The following is a 24,150-nucleotide window of genomic DNA, read 5'->3' on the forward strand; positions in this document are numbered from 1 at the left end:
AGCACCACCATTGAGAAACACTGCAGGGTGAAATTCACATCGTAGGGTGAGTCCAGCCAGCATTTTCCAAGTCCACTACCAAAGAGTAAGCCGCGTGCTGAGCATTATGTATGAGTAGATACGAAGAGACTGACTTGCTCCACAGAATATTTTCAGCAAAGTCTTACTTTTAGCTGGAAAGTTAGAAATTGTTTACAGATTAACTTGCCTAAATTCGGAGGCGGCGATTCATCTGTGTCGTTGGTGCCCCTGAGTACAGGCAAGCCTTGTGAACGTTTTTCATGTGGGACGTGAAGGATCACTACTTTAGGTGCCTTTATTTTTTAACCAAGCCTAGACGATAGGTTGTAAGTTTTACTTGTATCTGCTCTTATTTGCTAAGTCCTAACTTTAGAAGACTTTTTTCGTCTATTAGAACGTAGTGTACCATAAGGGAGAGGAGCGGTAATCTCCTTTTTTAATATGAGAAATAATGTGAGCACATAATTACCACCTAGTTTGTTAATCATTTTTGTGTGTGTGTGTGTCTGTGTTCTTCTCAGGAGAGAAACCCTTTATCTGTGAAATCTGTGGCAAAAGCTTCACCAGCCGCCCCAACATGAAGAGGCACCGCAGAACTCACACAGGCGAGAAGCCCTACCCGTGTGATGTGTGTGGCCAGCGGTTCCGCTTCTCCAACATGCTCAAGGCCCACAAGGAGAAGTGCTTTCGGGTGACCAGCCCCGTGAACGTGCCGCCTGCTGTCCAGATCCCACTTACAACTTCCCCGGCCACCCCAGTTCCTTCTGTGGTGAACACACCCACAACCCCAGCCCCTCCAATCAACATGAATCCTGTAAGCACTCTTCCCCCACGACCCATCCCCCACCCCTTCTCACACCTTCACATCCACCCACACCCTCACCACCCACACCACCTTCCCATTCCTCCCGTCCCTCACCTTCCGCCACCTCCAGCTCTCTTTAAGAGCGAGCCTTTAAATCACAGAGGCCAGGGTGAGGACAACTTTCTGCGGCACCTGGCAGAGAAGAACAGTTCAGCACAGCATCATTAACATCCATCTCCTTAAGTGTGTTCTCCACAAGTTCTGTGCCCGCCTGTGAGTTTGCGGAGAGGGAGTTGGTGAGCACGTCTGTAGCTGTCAGACCCTCGTCAGCCTCCACCAAGAGCTTTGCCATTGTCTTGATGAATCAACACATCCAAGGGGATGAGTAAGAAGGCTACCTTAAGCTCACAGAGGGAACTGTCATCTAAACCAGGGGAACCACCAAACTAAAGCCCAATTTGCTTGCATTTTCTGGTGACTTTTATAAATTTCAAATAACTCAGACTTGTGGAATTTTATAATTTCATATCAGCTGATGAGGTATGCTTGCTTTTATATCCTGGACTTCTCCTCAAAGAGGGGACAGGCCTGGTTTCCTTTGTACTAATCGGGAAGGCTGTGAGATTAATCCAGAGCATTAATTGTATCACTGTGTATCGTAATGAATTCTTTTCAGCTTTTGGTGCTGGCTACAGAGTTGAGCTAGCCATGTTTCACAGAATACCAAGCATTATGGAGAAAGACGGAAATTTTCTTTGTGTAGCTCTCCTAACGCACTCTTTATTTTACTACAGAAATTATTTTAGAGTTTTTGTATAGACTTCTTTAGTAGTCGGTTTCTAAAATGAAATGTATTTCAATAAGCGGTGTAATTTTTTCAGTGTAGCTGGACCTATGTTGTAAAATAGAAAAAATTTTATAATCATCAAAATGTGATTCTTAAAGATGCATATAACTTCTATAGTTTAAAGTTATTCTTACATCCGTACAACTCAAAGGTGCTTCAGAGACTAGATGTATCTGAAAGGGTCTCCAGACCAGGCAGGTAACTGCAAAGATGAGTTTTTGCTTTCAGAACTTGGTGTTAAGTCCTTGGTAGTTTTTAAATCTCCGCTTAACACTCAAGTGTTTGTTGGACTCACTGACATGTTCTTGTCCTCCATATTTCGTTTGGTTCAGTTAGGGCATTAAATGGAAGATTTGCAAAGTGTTGGACCTTTTCAAGGAAAGTCATCTGAAGTTTGCATGTTTTGAAAATCTGAGTAAAGTTGTTCATTGTCAAGAGGAGGAAGTAGTGGAGATTGTTTCATCCCGGTCACGTCTGTTTCTCACTTCCCTTTGAACTGTGTTCATGTTCAGCCTTTATGGGATGACAAATTGAAGTCTCATAATATACTTCTTGTTTTGAGGTTTATTTTTCTAGCATTGTTACGAAAAGATTAAACAGTACACTAAAATCACAAACATGATGTTGCTGATAGTGGCTGAGAAATTTGGAGGGTAACACAAATTGGTTATGTGTTTTAAAATGTCTTGTATCACTGAATAGATCCACAAGTTTGAGTTATTCTCCAACACAGTTTAAATTGTAGTGAGAGAAAGAAAACTCCTACATTTTGCTGCCCTGTCCTCTGCAAATAATAATGCAATAGCAGCTTTCATAGGTGATAAGGAGAGTAGCATCTCTAAAACCTTTATGCAGGTTACTTTTTCAGGTTTGGGGAACTTCAAAAGAGCACAATCAATTGGGAGCTTATTATAGAAAGTCTGAATAGAATGGCTAACCCATAGTTAACTGATCAAATCTATCCAGACTCAGTATAGCTAATAATTTTGTATTTTTTCATCTCAGAGAACTGAGTTCCAAAGCTTGGTCTGCTTTCTTTCTCTCCCTCTCTTGATTTTTTAGTCTTGAAATTTCCTCATTTTTTACCCCCTCCAGCTCTTAAATCACTGCCTGAATCAGAACCCTGGCTTTTATTTATTTTTTATTTTTATATTAAATATGCAGGCATACTTCAAGCACTTTTCTGGCTGATTAGCTCTGTGGTTGGAAAAAATGGAACTCTTTCCATTGCGATTAAGTCCCTATTTTTAAAATATTGCATTCTCTACTAGCTCTTTGGTTTAATATTTCAATTTTTTTCTTTCTGATAATTGCTTTTGTCTTCTATAAATGAACATGGAAAAAATTTGGAATGAGGCAGAAAAGTATCTCAAAACACACTTTTCTTCCTGTTTTTGGGTGTAATTTCTAAAGAATGTATTTTAAATATCTGTATTGAACACCCAGGTACCTAAACCAATAAGAAACGTTAATTCCTTGTTTTTGACTGTTATATGTTTAGTGTCCGCCTCCCCTTAGCCCCACCGTCTCCTTCACATTCCGTGACAAGTTTGTGGATTCACATCTTCATGTAGACATACCGTTATTTCATGGCCAAGCCTATAATATTAAAATGATTTTTTTTGGAGCTATAAATTATAGCTTAGTTAATTGACTCTACCTTATTTTGTTCTAGATAAATTTACAGTATTGGGCAGCAATTCTGAATTCTAAACTTGAGACCACTGAATCAACCATTTTATGAGGTGTACTGTAATTACACTGGAAAATTCAGGTAGTCATCTTTGATTTTTTTATTCAAGTGAATATAGCCATAAGAACGTATCTGCTACATAGGAAAACCAGTATTAAGCAAATAATCACCACTACCCTTAACAGAAGCAAAAAAAAAAAGGATTATTATTATTATTATTATTTTTTTAATCAGCATTGTTGCACAGTATAGTTCTTAGTGAAATATATTGTGAAACAAACTGGAAACTTCCCATTTTTACCCCTCTGTATAAGCTGACCTATTCTCATTTGGGATTTGTGGTCTTCAGGAAAATTACCACATCAGTGTCATAGTATATGTTTGAGTAGTGAAATGCATTAAGAATATTCCAACTTCAATGCTTCTGAATATAAGAACTGCAGGATTAAGCCTTAAACATATTTGTGCATCAGGTTTAACATGCTGGAGACTCAAACTCAGGGTCAAAAATTTTATTGGGGTCCTTCACTAAGATAAAAGTCGACGTGTGGTGTGTTCTCTCCCACATATAGTACAGCACCCTGTTAATTCTTACTTGCTATCTGTTTATGGAAAAAGAGCTGTGGAGGAGTTTGAGTTCTCAGCCCTTATCTGTACTTTAACAAGTGTTTTTAAAGACAAGGGCCACATCTCAGCATTATACAGATATCAAATTGAGGCCGTTTCTCATTATTTAATTTTACTGTCTTCGAAGGCTTGTATCATTGCTAGGGTTAAGACTTACTTGAGGAAAATTCCCAAGGCCTTTCTTGAGTTGATACTGCCTTTTTTGTTGTTGTTGTTCTTTTCATTTTTCTATTTTCTTCTCATAGATTTCTCATTCAAATATAAACTCTTCTTTAGCCTTAATGAAAGGCTGCTTGCTGCTTTCTCAAATAGAGTCAGGTAAGCTCATAGTTACATTTTTTCATTTGAATGAAATAGATGAACAGTTTAAAGGCATGTGGCTTCATTTCCATGTATATTCGTGATTTGATTCTTATTTTTAGCAAGCAGGGAGGTCACCATATAAAACTTGACGGTAGTTCCAGGAAACCTTTGCAAATCATTTATGTATGCTTTTCCAGTCTACCATGTACATTACTATTCTAAATTCATGGCTGAGCGTAGACTTTACCATGGTTGTACCATCTTTTTAAAAACTACATTGTTGGAAGTACCTTTTCATTGTGGTTAGACCTCCCTATAATTTGATTATTCCTAGTATACTAACTGAAGGCAAAATACTCTGAAGAGATGCTTGTAAACTTTGAATTTTCTGCTTCTTGAAAATTTTTCAGTTTTTATGCTTATTGAATGAATATGTATGTTTAGTTTAATTTTGATTTCACTGGAAGTTTTAAATTTTGAGAAGGTCAAGCAGAATAGAAATCCACTGCAGATATGTATTTATTTACCCCATCTTGTGGATTTCAGTTAGTGAAACAGATGGTAGGTGGGGTTTTATTGTTAAAAAAAAAAATAAAGAAAAAACTAAAGTTAGGGAAACCTTTCTATTTGAGCTACTGTACAGAAGAGACAGCTTTTATTACATTGCTGATCCATATGATAAACATTTTGATGCTGTTCTAGACTGTATGGGAAGTATTTAATGAAAAAAGGGTTAAATTACATTTAAGAATTTTATCAGGTATGTACCATTACAAAAGTAAACTCACTTGGAACTCTTCAGACTATAAAATTGAGCAAGCAAATATTGGGTTTTAATTTTCCTTTGCCTAAACCAAGATAGGAAATTTCCCAAAAGATCATTTTTTTCAGGAATGAGAGGTCATTAGCCATTAGAGATGGTGGCATTATTATGCAATAACAACACGCTAGCTAAGCTGCTTCTGTCATCTGTAGCATTTATAATAGGTAGCGATGACCTTCCAACCCTGGACACTACCTCGTTAAAGCAAACCAGAGATCCTCTCTACATTTTCTATGGAAGCCATAAAAGTTGCCATCGATATATCCACTTTCATAGTTCTATACTTTTATACTCTAGACTTTTTATAGACTTTATGATCAGATCTCTTTGTCTTAGAGGATGGGTTTTGCAAGATTCAAAGGAAAATCAAATTCCTTGATTGTCCCAACTTCGAAGCTTGAGCTTCAGTAAATTTTAAAGAACCAGATAATGTACTATTTATCAAATCCTTCATTTCAGTCAAAACTATTTGCAGAGTTGCCTATTCGTAAAACAAACTTCACTTTCTTATTCCCTAAGCAGAAGCTATATTGTTGTAAGAAACTACTTATAAAGTGGATTTCTTCCTTGTTACTCTGTGTATTACGCGATAATACATGTATTATTACAATGTCCCTGGGGTTTTATTTCCATGTGACAGATCCATGAGTATACATCTCTCTCTAATCCTCCATAATCTAACTGCAGCTTCAGTCTCTCTCACTCTCTTCCTGAGTGCCTTCAAAAAGCCAGCATCCCTAAACATTGTTTTCCTGGTCTAAATCCTACCTCTGATTATTTCATCCTCCATGAGTGTTGGAATTCACCGTATTCCGATTGGTTTGGCTCAACAAAATAGCTAAAACCTTGGGTGAGGACTTTGAACGTATTTCTGTTTTCTTCCCATATGTCACGTTTGGATTACATTTTTAACTTTTATTTGTATCTTATTCACAGAGTACATCTCTAATGATGAAAGATTCTATCCTCTTTCTCTTTTCTTTCTTTCTTTCACCAGAAACTAGTTGTTCCTTTAAAATGAAGTCATTGAATATCTCTTTTGAATGTCTTTTTTCTCATCCTTGCCTTCTGAATGCCTCCCCATTCTGATTAAGGGATCCTGAATGCTGCTGTTGCTATGCCCTATTCCTGTATGCCCTCTCTCTTCCAGAAGCATTTTGCAAAATTATACCTATAATTTTATTTTAGACAAATAATGTAAAAGTGCCCTCTGGGTTTATCAAAAGTCCTTTATTGGTTTTTGACCTGCTTTTCTCTTTTTTCTGTCCCTTCCAGAAGTGACTTCCAGTCATTTCCTTTCCTGCTTGTTCTCATCTAATTAATTTTAAAAATATGATTGGTAATATATGAAGGATGTAATAAAAAGGGGGTGGCAGTGTGTTCTCCATGCGATATGAGCACCTTATTAATAATAAAACATCTTAGCAATTGGCTAATCTTTCACAGTCAAAACTGAAGTCTGTGCTATGTACAGGTCTCATGCTCCCTTTCAGTTTTCTTCTAAAACTGAAGAGTCTGCAATGAGAAAATTGGATTGAGTTGTTTTTTTTGTTTTTTTTTAATTGAATGAAAACTGTTGAGTATTTTGGCCTTAGTCAAAATCTTTCTTTTTGACATAAAATCTCATGCCTCTTTCCTTAAAGTTAATAATACTAATGCTCAGGTTTTCGAGAGTAATAACCACAGGAAGCGGGGGTCTAAGAAGGCAGCTTTTAATAAATTCTTAGTCCTTTTTGTCTGGCTACAGTATGTTTTGGTAGGACAGTGCAAAAGTGTGATGTTTGGTTATGTTTGATAATGAATAAATTCAAGACATTGGAAGGCTTCCCTGGCAATTTGGAATGGGAAGATGAGTTTACAAAATGCGAAAGGTAGATTTCTATGGAAATTACAAGGATTTCTTGTTGTTTAAAATACTTTTTGCTTTGATTTACCTTGTTAGTTTCCTATTATTGAGCTAGAAGCCTGCCTCTTTTAGGGAGTTACTGGTTACCTAAAGTAACCACCTTGAAATGTGGGTCTTTTTGGAGTCACAGGAAGTAACAAGTGGAGAGCCACGCCAGGTTCACACTTGGAGGAGTCACATCCTGGAGACAGACTGTTGGCTTGTGTCATGTCTTTTCTGATAGGAAATGTTTGGTGCAAGTATCAAGTTTGGTGCCCCTGAGAAATGTCCGCTCCGCTTTCTGGTTCCAGGTTCCTTTTACACTTTTTGAACTCTTCTGGTGAGATTGGGGGTGTTCCAAATTACTTGAAAATGATTTGGGAGACATGTAGGAAATGGGAATGCAGCAAGAAGGGGCAGAAGCTGAATTTTGCTTCGGAAGGAAGTCTGATACTTGCATTGTTGGTTTTGCTCAGCCACAGAGCCTGTCTCTGTACCGGGTGTGCCAAAGAATCAAGGTGTTCTGAATATTCAGTTCCTCTGAACGGACTTAGCTTCCTCCCTACTTGTCTTTTGCGGGCGAAAGGGCCCATGTGACCAGCAGGACAGACACCAGCTCACATCATGCAAAGGACGTGAGGCTGTGTTTAATTACATTTGAAGTTGGTGGGAAATATCTTATTCTTTTAGAATCTCTGACCCTCCTAGAAATATCTTGTGTATGCCTGATTATTCAACCCATGAGTTTTTTCAAAAGTAAAAAAGGAACTGTGGCATAAATTTGGCATTTACTTCGAAAGCTGTATCCCCAAGGATATATATACAGCCTCTGAAAATCAGATGAGTCCTTCTCAATCTTCCATAATTTTTAATTTGCATTTTATTCATTTCTTCACCTGGGCTGTATGATTCTATTCCATCAGCAGTACTAGCTTTGTCCACAAGGGAGCAACAAAGTACTTTAGCTTCTTTATTCTAAGCCTTCTAAAGAAAGATCCCGCTTTTAAGTCTCTTATAGAATGTCATCCCTTGGCTCAGTGCTTATTTATAGATCTTGCTTTTTAAGACATTTTCCCTTATTGCTAAGTCCAATAGTTGCTCACCCTTCATGATGCAAACAAAGATTGATCTGTAGGTCAGAGGTCCTTGTGGATCAGGCATCTTAATTAGCCTTTTAAAATAATGGTTCCCTGAGATGGAAAGCCAGGACCTTCCCGTGGGGGATCCACTGTGTGGTAAACGCAGAGCAGGAAGGCGACCCATCTTTCTTCTTTCCTCCAAACCCCATCACCAGCACAGGACCATCACACCTCTGAGGAGGACCAGATAGCAGACATAATTCCGGAGTATGAATGAGGGAATGTTCTTTACCTCTTGTGCTCCAAATGGATGTCTGTTACACCAGGGAGCAAGTCCTGGGGTCAGGGAGGCCCCCGCAGCATCACTCCTCCCGATGAGAAGTCAGTTTGTGTCTCCTCTGCCACTTACGTGTCTTAGGGCCCCCTCGCCACGGGTTTCGTTTGTGCTCCGTGCAGCATCACCTTCACAACATGCAGGTCGGTGATCAACTGAGGGGAGACACCAGACTGTAGCTACTTTCCCTGTAGAGCCAGGAGGTATTTGCGCCTGGATTGGCCTTCCTAATGAATGTCTGCCTGGCTCCTTTTCCCCAGCCCAGTGTGACCCTGAGCGATACAGGTAGATAGAGGTGTCCATTTGTAACTCCAACACTTGACAAAACAAAAAACGAAAAAAAAAACAGAACTGAAGCTGTGATCGGTTTAGGTAACAGGTGGCCAGGTGTAACTTGTTTGTTTTGTTTTTGTTTTCCCCAACAGTACTGAAATCACTTGCACTTTTCCTCATTTCTTATAGAAAAGAAAAATCCAGTCTGCTTGCCAGGAATTGTTTAGTGTTAGGTTTACAAAGCTTATTGTTGAATGTTGAACATTTGTCCAAAGGAGTTTTGACAAAACAGAAGCTGCTTGGTCCCTGTTCTGCCTGCTAGGTCCTAAGGGTTGAGGCCATGTGGCTGGGGCACTTGTGTCAAGTCCAGAAGGGGGCAGTGTCCCTCTCCTGCCTCTGCCAAGGCCGATCGAAGGTCACATTGACTCATGTAGGGCAGGTACTTTTCATGCTGCAAAGAAGTTTAGAAGAGTTTTTCAGTTGGGGATGTGACAGGTAGGTAAGACAGGATCTCTTAAGATGGGAAAGAGACTGGGGAGAGGAGAACTGCGTGGCCCCAGCGAACCGCGGTGGGGTGGGACAAAGCTCCCCTCCCGAATCTCCACACTAGCCTAGCTTCCCTGAGTCATCTTTCTTCTAGCATCCTGTCAGATCCCTCAGCATACTGATTTTCTCCCTTGTGTTAACTATACCAATATTATTTTTTTAGCAATTGAAATGCACTTTTTTTTATTTCAACTCAATCATGATTTTAAGTATAAAAAATTTATAGACTGTTAAAACTACTTTTTTGTGTATTTTTAACCACTCGATGTAGCATTATCTATTTTATTCTTGTGAGACTCTGGTACAAGGTGTGCCACTTCATGATATTTCTGAGATGCTGGGCCTTTGGATGTGTACGGTAACCAACTTAATGCTAATGTTTAAAGTAAAAAAAAAAAAAAAGTAGCCATATCCGTTGTGTGTCTTTCTTCACCGCATTTCTTCCTCCTCCTCCGTTGACAACATTTTGAGGTCTCCTTGCTCAATGAATTTTTTTTTTTTTCTGTAAAATGAACAATCCGGATCTGCTGTTATCAGTTGTCTCTCTAGACCCAGCCCACAAACCCCGCTGACCTCTTTACGAAGGATAACGTGTTTTCAAGGCTGCTGGCCGAAGTTAGAGTGTCCAGTTCTTTTTCTTTGGTGCCGCCCGGCTCCATGCTGATTGTTATGGTTTTAGTAACACTACTCAGTCCAGCTGAGCAATAATCTGAACATATCCTAGAAAACAGTGTTTGAAAAACGATCATAATTGAGTCCTGAACTGGTTTGAAGAAAAATAAGCACAGATGGAAACAGCTTACAAAGTACATTCAGTGAAATGCAGTGACTGTCAAATGTGGCACTTAGGATGAAGTTCCTCTCCCTACCCATTCCTCTGCTGTTCCATTTATTCCACAAACGTTTATTGTATGCCTAATACGTGCTGGGTACTGATGGAGCCACTGGGGTTCAGCGGCGAACCAGACAGAGCCCCTGTTCTCAGGGAGCATATGTTCCAGTGGGACAGTAAATACCTGATACTATGTCGGGAGCTGAGATCCCGGGGAGGCTTGCCCTCAGAGCTATTACTGTAGCCAACTGGAATGTCAAGTTTTCTCTGTCACAAGCCTTTTCAGCTCAGGATCCACTCCGTTTTGTTCCATCTAAGGATTTCAGTGAGGGAGTTACACATATAGAAAGGAAATAGTAATTGTTCAAGGTTCCCTTTGTTTAAGACGTCTTGGAACGAAACTGCCCAAATCATAGATTACCATTCTCATTCTCTGTCATCTTGTAACTCTGACTATATACTGATGTTAACAGATTTTTTTCATAGATAAAAGGTAGATACACCCCCTCATCCCAATATGTGCGAAATCAGTGGTTTTCAAACTGACCATTACCCATAGTGAGATGTGTGTTTTTCCATTACTTGGCTATCTGATATGCATATCTATGAGCTTATTTACATAAGTGAATTAAAAATTAAAAATACCTTTGTATGTACTGCACTTTGATATTTTCTATTCTTTTAATTTTATTAAATTTATTGGAGTGTCATTGGTTAATAAAACCAGGTTCAAATGTACAATTCTATAATACAGCATCTGTACATTGCATTGTGTGTTCACACCTAACATCAAATCTTCCGTCACCATATGTTTGACCCCCTTTTACCCTTTTCTATCCTGTTTTTTAAAATGCTGATCGTGAATTGGATTAATTTGAAGACCCACTAAGACTGCCTGCAGTTGGAAAAGCCCCATTCTAAAGCAGTGCATATATATGTTTTATTGTACTCTAACAGCAGCCTGAATTCAGTTTCGTACTTTAAAATCAGGTTGTTGAACTGGGTCTTCTAACGTCGGAAGTCAGGTGTTTCTGTTGCTGACGGGGTCCAAACTCTGAAGCTCCCTGTACAGACTTAGCTGTTGCTCATTCCAGCGCCTGCAGCGGGGACGTTAAAATCTCAGGTTGATTGCAGCCCTTTGTTCTGCCAGCACCAAAGCAGCTAGAACAATTTCCTTGTGCTTTAAACATAAACTCCCTCTTCGAGGTCTCCCTGGTAAGTGGTAATAATGACAGTCCTCCATGAGTCATACCTTCTTGTGTCTACACCCTTTTGTAGTGTGTCATGCCCCTCCCATTAAGTTCCCACTAAGAGGTGTGGCCATGCTCAACTCCCTGGCTCCTGGGCTGGGCTTATGACTTCTCTGACCAAGAGAATGTGGCAAAAATTATGTTGTGCAAGTTCTGGAGCCTGTGCCTCAAGATGTGTCACAGCTTCTGCCTTTATTCTCTTGGAACACGACTGCCAAGTGAAGAAACTCAGGCTAGAGTACCTGAATGATGAGAGACTACACGGAGAGGTCCCAGTCATCCCTGCCGAGGCTCCAGACGTGTGAGCGAGGACATCTCAGACCCTTCAGCGAAGCCGACCCTCCGACTCAATGCATAGGAGCCAGGTGAGGCCAGCAGAGTAACTGTCCAGCCGACCCAAAGAATTACTAGAAATTATCGTAAGCCACTAAGACTTGGGGTGGTTTGTTACACAGCAGTAGATAACTTGGAACAGCCCTCAGATTTAAATCTAACAGTTACCGAGAGCTTGTAACTTTGCACAATGCCTTATGCAAGCAGCTTAATTTTTTTAGCCATAACTGAGTAGCTGATTTGTTTCTAGGTCTCTGCTACCTCCTGTTTCCAGTCCATACTTAGCATCTGTGAACTGGAAAGGAAGGCATGTTTCCTCATGTCCACAGCTGATTTCACCAATAGCATAACCATTTCAGAATTCTCCTCCACCCAGGCTTCTGGCCTGCTCTTGTGTGTTCCCAGTCCTATCCTTGAACTTCCTGAGTTAGGAAGTGCCTGGTTTTAGAGCCCTCTGACAGATCCCGCAGTCCCTGCGCCTAAAGGATAGCAGCGCCCTCGGTAGCTTCAATATTCTGCAACAACTTTGAGGCTGTTGAAGGAGACCGTATAATAAAGAAGTCAGAAACACACAGACAAACCTGGGCTCGGTCTTCTCTCTCCTACACAGTAATTTGGGTGGTCATGAACAAGTTATTTAACCACTCCAAACCTGTTTCCACATCTGCAAAAGAGGATATTAATAGCAACTCCCTTAAGATCATCATGAGGGTAAATAAAGCAACGCAGGTGAAATGCTCGGCTCGGTCTTCACCAGGTAGTGTTTACGACAGGCAGCTCTAAGATGGCCCCATTGTTCTTCAACTCCTTATATTCACATCCTCTCCCCTTTAGTTGGGCTGGATCCCGTGACTTGCTCCTAAGGAAAAGAATAGGACAGAAGTGATGTGATGTCACTTCCAAGATTACAAAAAGACTCTTCGGCATGGTCTCTCACTCTCCAATCACCAGCTGCCACGTCACGAAAACACTTAGGCAGTCTGTGGAGAACAGAAGTCTGCCAGCAACCACAGGAGTGAACTTGAAAGTGGATCTCCTGAGGCCTGCTGATAGCCACATGGGTGAGCTCTCCAGCCCCAGCAAAATGCTGAGGCAACTATAGCCTAAGCCAGTAGCTTGTGACAACCTCATGAGAGACCCTGAGCCAGAGACACAGTCTAAGCTGAACTCAGATTCATGGCCAACAGAAACTATGGAATAATAAATGTTTGTTGTTTTAAGCTACTAAATTTGGGGGTAATTTATTGTGCGACAATAGACAATTGATACAAAGAACAAATATGAGCTCTTAGGAGATGCAGAAAACAGTAATTGTGGTGCCACCCAGATTCCCCCTTTTCTGGATTCAACACCCATTCTCCCAGCTGCTCCAGAGTGTTTGTGCCAACAGCTCTCAGCCATTTCCCTCTCCAAGAACTGCTCTCAGCTGAAGAGAGCCACCTCCCCCAAAGTCACACCTCCTTCCCTCCCCAGGGGCAGCCCATATCCAGTGACTGGTTGGTGCATATAGAAAGATCAAGACCTATTGCCTGAAGGTGGGACAATTTTGAAGAGCCACCCTCTCCTGGACTCCCTGTGAGATCAGCCGAGACTTCGTTGTGAATGCGTCACAGTTCAACTCTATGCCCATCTTGACTTCTGTCCAATCCTGCTTCTTTGAAGACTCTGTAGGTTGTCTTAATACTTGAGACAGTCCCTAGGGAACCCGATCTCATACAGTTGGTGCCAGGATTGGTTCAGAGAAGCAAACTCTAAAATGGGATTTTGGACCCTTGCTGGGCAGCTGGTGATGAACACTCCATCACTAGTGATAGCTGGAACTGACATCCCTTTCAGGCTAAAGTAGTGCAATTCTTCAAATTTTGCTAGTGGCGAACCATAGAAGAAAATGAACGGGGGAGGGGAGCAATATCGCAGGCTTTTGAGAGGTTGGGGAAGTACTAATTCTCAAGACAGTGGAATCCAAAAGCTCATGGCGAGTGCCATTGCCACATTAGGGAAAGATGGAAGACTGAGGGTGTTCAATCATCAGCGGAAGGCAAGTGTGAAAGTCAGAAGGCTTGTGTTATTGAAAACCACTACATTTGTGATATTCATTATGGAGCAATAGAAAACTAAAACAGATGTGGGTACCTGGAAGCGGGGTGTCATAACGAATACCTAAAAATGTGCGATTACTTTGGAATTGGGCAGTGGGTGGGGGCTGGAATTGTGAGGAGCATGGTAGAAAAGGCCTAGACTGCCTTGAACAGAATTTTGGTGGAAATATGATGTTAAAGATGCTGGTTAAGAAGAACATGAGAAAAAATATAGAGCGATCCTGAATTGCACTAGAAAAAGCCTCAGTCTCCATGAATAAACCATAAGTAGAAACCTGGACTTTAAGACACTGATGGTCTCAGAAGGAAGTGAAGAATATGTTATTGGAACCGGAGGAAGGATGATTTTGTTATGTAGAAGCAGAAACTTAGCAGAATTGTGTCTGGCATTTATGTGGAAAACAGAAATTATACACAATGAGCCTGGATATTTAACTGAGGAGATGTTGTAAGTGAAGGCTGGTTTCTTTTTGCTGCTTATATTAAAATACAAGAGGAGAGAAAGAAATTAAGGGAAGAACTGTTTAACAAAAAGGAACCAGGACTTTTGGTGATTCAGGAAATTCTCAGCCTATCTGGTTTGCAAAAGATACCAAAATCCAGAAATGGCTGTCGAAACTGGCACAGAGGAAAACCTGGGTGTGTGGCTATTCAATCTTTTGCTAAAACTTCAGAAAGACCCAAAGGTCAGTCACGAGAGACTCAGGGTTGTTTGCTAGAGCCACCACAACAAAGTACTACAAACTGAGTGGCTTAAAGAAACAAAAATGTGTTGTCTCATAGGTCTTGAGTTTACAAAACCAAGATCAGTGTTGACAGGGTTCCTTCTGAAGACTGAGCATCTGTCCCAGTCCTGTCCCCCAGCTTCTGGCGGTTTGCTAGCCATCTTTGGCGTTCCTTGGCTTGTAGAAGCATCATCTCAATGTCTGTCTCCATCTTCACATGGTGACCTCCTTTTGTCCATGTCTGCGTACAACTTTCTCCTTTTATAAGGACACCAGCCACATCGGATTAAGATGAGTTCGCCCTATTCACGTTGACCTCATCTTAACTAATTACATCTGCAACAACTTCATTTCCAAATAAGGTCGCCTTCTGAGGTTCTAGGTGTTAGGATTTCAACATATGAATTTGGGGGTAAGGGAGACAGTTCAACCTATTTCAAGGATATTCTTCAGTTCTCAATCAAACCAGGGTACTTCTAGGAAGCTGGGGGTATGTTTTCCCTCAGCCTTCTCAGCAGAAGCTGAATTCTGAGGGGTTATCCCAGAAAGATCTGTGGGAGAGCCTTTTGCCTAATGGAATGAACTCCTGTGCCGTCTATGCAAAGCCCATAAGGTTCTCGAGAAATTTATACCCATAGAAACACTGGGAGCTTTGACTGAAAGAGGCAGAGTAGAAAATGAAAGAAGGCTGTTGGGTCCCCCAAATTTTACTGGCAGAGAGTCGGTTGACAAAGCTCAGCTGCAAATAAGTGCTATCTTTCATGGAAAAGGAAAAGTGACTCAGAGGGTGGATCCAGCTGCCTAGAGTAAAGAGCCACGACATGCGATTTCCAGGCCTTGGAACCTGAGGGAATTTGCTCAACTGGATTTAAAAACTACTTTGGACTGGTGACATTTCCCCCTTCTTAAACCAGAAATATAATCATTGTCCTATGCCTGCCCCACCATTGCCTATTAGGAGTGCTAGGGGCCTATGACTTATTTCTTTAGTTTCACAGTATGTAGGTGGAGAAGAATTGTGTTCAGGAGCTTTACTTAACGGGTTATATGCTCAAGGGATTCATTCACACCTGATTTAAATGATGAAATTTTGGACATTTGAACCGATGATGTTTAGCTGAGATTTTGGGCTTTGAACTAATGCTATAATAGGGTGAGATGCTTGGGAACCTTGGAAGGAGGTGACTATATTTTGCATTTGGGAGGGGTGTGAATCTTTGGGGCCAGAAGGCAGACTGCAGTAGAAGGAATTCTTAAAAATTCCTTCCCCCCCACAATGCCCTCCTTAATAAGTTCCCTGGGACTTATTAATATGATGAGCTAGTACTCCTCTGATTCTTATGTTGAATGACACAATTGACCTGATAAACCTGAGCAGAACCCAGTCCAGCCTGCCCAGGAGCCCTACCTGCATAATAGCTTAATAAATGGATGTTGCTTTAAGTAGCTGTTTGTGATAGTTTGTTATTCAGCAATAGAAAACCAACAGCCTTGACAGCATACAGGGATAAACTCTCATCTTCTGCAGACAGAAAGCTGAGGATGAGACCCAGGAATTCATTAGAGGAGTAGCAGAGCTCCAAGTAAAGCTGAACTCTCATCCACTGCAAGCCCGCTATGACAAGGCTAGGGCCCTGCTTGGGAAGGTGTAGGACCCTGAGATTTGCAAGGGGGACATTCGGATGCATGAAATTTCAGATCTCCCTGAATCTCCTGGGACTGCAAAAGTGGTTCACTCCTCCCGTAAGAGGCTAATGTCCCCCTCTTGCTTAAAGACGTTGCAGAGGCCTCTGCCTTGCAATAATGCACACCTCTCTGGATCTGCCCCGCCTCTTCTCCTGCCTACCAGACAAAGTTACAACATAACCTAGCCAGGGAAGTGCTGGCCTTCCTAAAGGAAGACAAGCTGTCAGTTTTGGCCTCTTGACTCTGATTTACCCCTCATTGCCTGCTTGGCGAGAATGGATCTGAGCCCTTTAAGTATTTCTCCTTCGCCACTTGGCATAATGTTGAGCTTTGTCACTAGTGAGCCGTGGAGAAACTTTGCAGGAGAAAGGGGTTTTCCTTCCCAGTTCTGGTGTGCTACTCGTGTCAGGCTGCTACAGCACGTGCAGCTTCTCCATTGCCCAGTTCTGGTGCGTGGCAGTCAGCAGCGGCCAGCAGCCTTCTGTGGCACTTTCACAGTAGACTGCCTCCAATGACATATTTCACACATGGCTTTCCCAGGCACCCCAGGGGGCATATTTTGGTGAGTTCTGCAGGACAGATATTCAGCAAGTGCCGTCTGCTCAGCAGCACAGTGACTTACCTGCCATCCACGACTGCGTCCTCTTAATGAGATCTGGATCTCAGCCCCAGGGCGGCCTCTTCTCTGGGTGCTCTGTCTCTTTATATCTGCTGTCCTTTATATCTGCTATTCCTTCTGAGTTCTCTTGGTTTTTTACTAGCCAAATCTTCATTATTCCAAGTCCCTGTTATACTTCATTATTCTATATATTAAACTTTCCCTGTTCAAATTACTTTGTGATTTCTGCCTCCTGATTGGACTCTGACTGATCAGGCTCCGTATCCTGAGGTTGCAGGACCTCACTGACAAGTACTGACAGAAGCCAGGATATTATTATGGGATGAAACCAAAGGGCAGGGGAGTGTAAAGTTGGGTAAGTGAGAGTTTACTGATATGGGAGCCTTCTGATAATGGCCTCTAACAAAGACCCCAGGAGCTTGTGCCAATATGCTGCTGGGATGGCTGTTGGAAGTTGGGAGAAGGTGATGGCCTTACACTAAGAGAAGTAGAAGAGTTAAACTGCTATGAAAGTGGGCATGCAAGAGTGTATATACTATGAAGAGCTGGAGAATAGAGCAGAAAACTATATTCTGCAGGAGGACCTGGAGGACACTCCCTTACAAAGGGATAAGAAATCTCTGGAGAGAGGGACACCATATCACTGAGAAGCTCCATGCGTCTGTCCTTCTTAAGCCAGAGCTGATGTTATAGACTCCCCACTGGCAATGGGGATGATAAGATGCTTACATAAAAGAAGCCAGATGGAGGAGCAAGATAGGCTCAATTATTATAATGAGAGGCCAAGTCAGCTTTGGGGGACTGAGATGGGTGATCTTCAGGGAGCTATGGAGGTGATTAATACAACATGGCGGGGGTGGTAGTCTTCATTATGTCCCCATTAGATTTACCAGTTCGGCCCCTACAAAAACCAGGCAGACCCTAGGGCATTAAAATGGACCTCTTTAAGTAGTAGCCTCATGGAAAATGCTGTGCCAGATGTGATATCTTTGCTAAAGCTGACTAACATGGACTTGGGTACATAGTTTGTGACCATTAATCTAGTGAAAGCTTTCTTTCCCATCCTTGTCATGGAGAACCAGAAAAAAATTTACATTCACTTTAGATGGATAAAAGTTTACATTATGGTCTTATTCCCCCTACATCCCACCTGTGTAATCTTTCCAACCCTCTGATATGATACAGTCCAAAGAGAAGTGACTGTCTGGACATCCTGAAGAGCATGACATTAAGTTACTATACTGATGACATTATTTTAATCAGACTGGATGAGCAAGAAGTAGAAAGTGCTTTTGAGGCTTCGCTAAGACATGTGTATTCTAGAAGGTGGAGAATAAGCCTTAAGAAGATTCAAAGGCCTGCCACATTGATGAAATGTTTAGAGGTCCAGTGATTGAGGTCATCCAAAATAAAGGACAAATTATTTCATCCTGTACCTCCCACCTCAAAGAAAGAAGTACAATGCCTGGTAGGCCTCTATGGGTTCTGGAGGCCTGTCCACACTTAGTAATGCTGCATCAATTCGTATAACTGTTGGCACAAAAGGATGCCAACTTTGAGTGAGGTCCAGATCAGGTCCAAGCCATATGCAAGCAGATCTACCCACTTGCAGATAAGGGCCATACAACTATGGCATTAGAGAAATATGTGAAAAAATTATGTTGAATTTACGGCAAGCCCCAATAGGGGAATTTTGTAGACACACAGGATCTGGAGCAGGTCCATGCCATCTGCTTAAGATCATTATAAGCCTTTTGCAAAACAGCTTCTGGAATGACACTGGACCCTGGTAGAAACTGAATACACCTGGGCATGGCCATCAATGTTCATGCAGCCAGAGCTGCCCATCATGAGCTCAATTCTGTCAGACCCACCAATGCATAAGGTCAAGTAGTCCTAGTAGCACTCTAAGATGCAAGGAGTATATCCAGGATTGAATTTGAATAAGAGATGACACAAGTAAGATGTATGAGTAAGCTACACGACATGTGGCCGAGGCCCCCATGTCATCCACTACTATTACACTGGTATCTCTCCTTTAGCTTATGTGTATGGTGACTACATGTAAGCGGGGAAAGGGGTTGTTCTTTATGATCATTGGAAGGAAGAGGGGGGAAAAAAGCAGAGCTTGTTCACAGATGGGTCGGCTCGCTGGATGCAAGCTGGGAATAGACTATTGCTGCACTGCCGTCCTATTCTGAGTAGTCCTGAAAAACAACAGTGAGGAAAATCCTCCCGGTGGGCAGAGCTTTGGCAGTGCACCTAGACACTCACTACGCGTGGAAAGAGAAGTCGCCCAAGGTAAGAGTACATCAGAGACATGCACCATGGCACGCGACTTAACTTGTTGGCCAGGGGCTTGAGAAATAAAGTTTGGAAGATAAAGGACAAAGAGACATGGGAAAGAGACATGTAACTGGACCTATGGGAATGGGCATGAAATGTGAAGATCTTCACATTATACATTAAAGTCTATCAGACAGCATCCACCATGGAAGATGCACTATACACTAAGTAGACAGAATAGTTGGGTGAGTTGACACAAGGCAGCCCCTGTCAACCCAGTGCTCACTCTGGGTGCACGGAGATCCCTGGAGGTAGATAATGAAAACTGTAACTGGGTCAGATAGCATGGGCTCCAACTCACCAAGATTCATCTAGCTACTGCCAATCAACCTGCCAGTAAGAGACCTATGCCATGCCTCTATATGGCATCACCATTCCTCAGAGATCAACTAGTCAACTGAAGACAAGATGATTACATTGAATCCCTTCCACTCTGGATGAGGCAGCAATTCATCTTGACTGGAATCAACACATATTTTGGGCATGAGTTTGCCTTTCCTGAGAAAAGGCCTGTGATGGTTCATTCTGTGTGTCAACTTGGATAGGCAATAGTACCCTTATTCAATCAAACACAAATCTAGGTGTTGCTGTGATGGTATTTTACATCTACAGTCAGTTAACTTTAAGTAGAGAGATTAGCCTCCATAATTTATTTGGGTGGGCCTCATCTAATCAGTTGAAGGGCCTTAAGATCAGCACTTATGTTTCCCTGAGGAAGAAAAAATTCTGCTGTGGACTGAAGTAGCAGCTCCTATCTGAGAATTCCAGCCTGCCTAAAACACACACACTCTCTCTCTCTCTCTCTCTTTCTCTCTCTCTCTCTCTCTCTCTCTCTCTCTCTCTCTCACACACACACACACACACACACACACACACACGTCTCCTACTAGTTCTGTTTCTCTGGTAGAGTCCTGACTAATATAAGGCCTGTGCCAGCATCACTATCTGAGGGCTACTTAAAAAAGGAGGCATGGGAGTGGGCAGTAAAGTCTTCCACACTCAAGTCACTGGTCTCCAGGGAACCTGACATAAGGCCATTCCCCTATCCTAAGCACCTGGACTTGATGTTAAAGACTAGACTAGAGAAGAAGAAAACTATTCGGGACCACAACTCTCTAGGCTGGTATTCTTTGCTGCCCACTGATGCCCAGTAAGTGTTAATAACCACAGATGGTGGTAAATCACATTGTGTAATGTTGTCCATGGATGACAGGGATGGTAACCAGAGTGTGACCAGCCTGAGTGGGTGGATACAGATTAATCCAAAGAAGACTTATGCAGAGAAGTCTCTCCCTTGAGTAAATGGGCAGGTATTGATGTGAGGTGGGAGTCATGGGTCCCTGAAGGATGAAAGCAGAAGCACAGCCCCCTGCAGTCCCTCATATGTGAAGTGACCAGGTGAAGGCTTGAAAGGGGTCAGAAGCAGAGAAACGATAGAGTAATGAGGAATGCCCTCCTGGAGTTAGGAATATTGAACTGAATAATGAGAACAGTCGGTGTTCAGCATGTGGAAATTACTTTTCTTGCTTTCTTGTTGTGACTTTGCAAAAATCAGTTTAAGAAGCCATTGAGCTGCTTTGACTGATGCAATGATTCCACAGCTGGGTTTTTATTTCATCTCATGCTGGGCCCAGGTGAGAGGATATTCATTCCTGTAAGCCAGCATGACGGTAGATTAAAATCTAGCAAACTTATTGGGAAGGTGCCATTCTAATGTGGGCCGGGAGCAGCAGAAGTTTTAAAGAAGAGGAGTGTAGGCAGGCTGAGGTGAATGATGGTGGCATGGGTTAGCAAATAATATCCCAGACAATCTTAGACCACAAAATAGCGCTCACCCTGGAAAGCTACAAAATTAGAACTTCAAACATTAGCTAGTTACAAATTAAGACTCCTGTATTTACCTTCTTTGCCCTCAAGGAGCCACATCTTTCTGCCCAAGTCGCTACCACAGGAAAATAAATAGAATTAGGTATTTGGGGATGATGTGACATGTTTGCTTTGGGTCTATTAAGACCCACACCCACTGTCTTGAGTGAAAGAACAGGGCCCTTTTCAAAGGATTTGTTTTTTTCCATCTCTTTATAATCCAAATTTCCAGACCCTAGGGACGGGTCAAGGAGACAGTTGGGGACTTCGACTCAGGAGAGATCAATGGTGGAGCATCTGAAACCTCACCAAACTCAGGACTACTTGAATGAATCCTGAGAGCTGCCCCCCAAATTCAACCACAGGTTGTAAGAATGGCTGGTGAGCAGGCTCCATCAAGTGCATCTGACCAATAACTGGAAGAACCATCTACAGCTTCTTCTGCATCCTCTGCTTTCCTCTAGACCAGCCCTCTCACCACCATACAGCCCCTCTGCCTGTCCTTGAGTCCATCTGCCCAGTCCTCGCTCTCCAAATGCTCACCCAAATGCTCTGGGCATATGCTTCTCCATCCTAGCTATGTTCCTTTACTTTTTTGTTCTAGACTGATGTGCTAGACAATCACCGAGAGACACTATTTTCCACACGACGGAGAGATAAAGTCAAGTAGATGTGCTTTAGGTTCAAGGGTCAAAACTCTCTAAGTCAAAACTCTATGTGTCACATTCCTTGGAGTTTCATCCCTCATTTTATAGATGAGGAAACTGACTCCTGGAGAGAGATGACCATTAAAGGCCACACTGAAAATTCATGGTAGAGCTGAGGCTACATCCCTCATGACATGAGTCCCAAGACCTCCCTATAACAATCCTTTCTCATCCTTTCATTTCCTATCGGTATTTATTTTATTCTAGTCTTTCAAAACAATATGTAAAAACATTCTAATTTGTTCATATTTTAAAGAAGGGGAAGCAATATAGAGACTGATCCAAAAAAGAGCAACGGGTTCCGATTTCATTTTTATCGGATATTCATTATATAATTAATTGCATGTTTGACGCAGCAAGTTGCCAATCTGAGTTGGGTTTGTCTTGTGCTAAAATATTTGTATCCTCTGAGCACCCCAAGCTAGAAGGTAGGGACTAGAAAACCTGAGAAATCATTTCTTCACCAATGGATAAGCCACACACAGATAATCAAGAATCAAATGCACTAGACTATGCTTCTGGTATCTCTGAATGGAGAGAGAAATGGAAACTACCTCTCCTCTCCCTACCTAGGATAAAAGGAACAACTAGACCTGGGTGTCCCTCCATGCTGTGCCAAGATTTTGAAGAATTCAAATCTTCACTGCTCTCTGCCTGAAAGGTTGTCTCTCATTTCTTCCCTTTATTGCCCAGGCAAGTCTGGTTTTGCTGATAGATATTAGGTCAACGCTGAACATAGCAATGGCCCTTTCCAGATTCCTGCATGGGTGCCCCACTTCAGGCAGCTGGGAATTCAGGCCTCTAGCTTCCCCAGCAAGTCCTCAATGCGTTAGAAATAGTGACCATATATGGAAAGAGCACCAGCCTAGAAAACAGGGTTTTAGTCCTAACAGACTCTAGTCATCCTTCAAAACCCAGTTCAAGCACCACCTCCTCTGTGCATTTGATTCTTCTCCAAGCAGAGCTGGTCCCTCCTTGGCCACCCTTGCACTTTGCATAAAACTGTCACAATTCTTATCACATTATTTGTAATTAGTGGCAAATTTATTTGCCTCCTGCTCCTACTGTGTGAGCTTCTCAAGGGAAGAGAGTTTTCTTGATCATTTTATTTTTCTAGCACATGACAGGCACGCAATATATAAGTAAGTGATTATGCTACGGCCGTGCCCGATCTTTTCTGATCTCAGAAGTTAAGCAGGGTCAGGCCTGCTTAGTACTTGGATGGGAGACCATCTAGGAAGACCAGGTGCTGTAGGCATTAAAATTAAACAAACAAACAAACAAACAAAATAGGCAATTATGGAATCACACCAAAATGAGAGGGTCAGGCTGGCTGATCTTGAAGGTGGTTTCCTTATTTAAGGGTTTGTGATAACCTCAATATCACTTCCAGGATTGAGCCCTATGCCTGAAAGGCACAGAGAAGTAGAAGACCCAGGATTCCTAAACTCTCAAACCAAGCATGCTTGATCTAAGTGTCCCAACCTAGTTGGTCCCTGGGACACAAAGAAATTAAATGTATACATTATGTACACAGGGTTGATGAAGATTTGGGTGTTAGACATGCCTCTCTTCCTTCTGTGAGCATAGATTAAACATCTGAAAGCATTTTGAGGTCTGTCATCACAGTGTCCTAAGAGATGGTTTTCTCATAAGCTAAGAAGATGGAGTGGTTGTCCAAGGGAATGGAGTTGGAGGCAAAGAATATGTAGAGGGGTTGGGTGGCTAAAGAGGCTAAAGACCAACACTCCTATTTTCTCATTTATGACACATATAGGTTGAGAGGCAATCAGCTGGCTTTCTCAGGTCCCCCTCTGGGTTATCCTGACCAAAGAAAGCTTGGCCCGACTAAAGTTTGCAATCTACCACAATGGCTGCAGTAGGTCACTTCCTCTCTGAACTACGTGGAGGCGGGGTAGGGATCTAGGAAGAGCTACTTTTGATGTGGGACTTTTAAGCAGAGGGTCCTCCTCAGTGTGGTTTGAAACACTGCCATAGTATGTTTGGATAATGGCTAAATCTGCCTTCTATAAAGACTGGGAATGAAGGGATGTCTAAATATAGCTATAGGACACAGTTTGAGAACTGTGTGGGTAGAAGAGAAGAACCCCATCTAGAGGTATAAAATAGTAGAAAAATCAAATCCACCTCCCATTTTCTCACTTTCCCGGCCTTGGTCATTTTTTAAAGATAGAGAAAGGAGTCAAACCAGGTCAGTGGGCATTTCTGCTCTTTCCAGGTGTCAGAGAAGAAAATGCCAAGGAGTGGAGGTGGGAGTTTACAAGGAGGCCTGGAGCTGCCAGTCTGCAAATGTACAGAAGTTTGTGCAGGTGATTGTGGAGCCAATGGGTAAGCCCTTATAATAAATACCCTAGGCCTGTGGAGACAGCTTTTATTAGAAACCTTCCATTTTTCTGGCATTTCACTAATTTAGCCAAACCACTCTTGGCA

General features: G+C 42.1%; 1 protein-coding gene across 7 annotated transcripts in view; it reads left to right on the plus strand.

The window, feature by feature from the left end:
* ZNF652 (zinc finger protein 652) overlaps positions 1 to 9,647 on the plus strand; it is a 52,990-nt gene extending 43,343 nt beyond the window's left edge. For 5 of the 7 annotated variants that reach the window (XM_016158487.2, XM_036222399.1, XM_036222398.1 and 2 more), the window contains one exon: positions 543 to 1,126. In XM_016158487.2, the coding sequence (XP_016013973.1) occupies positions 543 to 1,054 (512 nt within the window). In that variant the 3' untranslated portion in view covers positions 1,055 to 1,126. Of the gene's footprint in view, positions 1 to 542 lie in introns of all 7 variants that reach the window. The other 2 variants (XM_016158491.2, XM_016158489.2) reach the window with 2 other exon arrangements.
* The last annotated feature ends 14,503 nt before the right edge of the window (positions 9,648 to 24,150 follow it).

The sequence above is a fragment of the Rousettus aegyptiacus genome, unplaced genomic scaffold (assembly GCF_014176215.1).
Source record: "Rousettus aegyptiacus isolate mRouAeg1 unplaced genomic scaffold, mRouAeg1.p scaffold_m13_p_6, whole genome shotgun sequence".
NCBI lineage: Eukaryota > Metazoa > Chordata > Mammalia > Chiroptera > Pteropodidae > Rousettus > Rousettus aegyptiacus.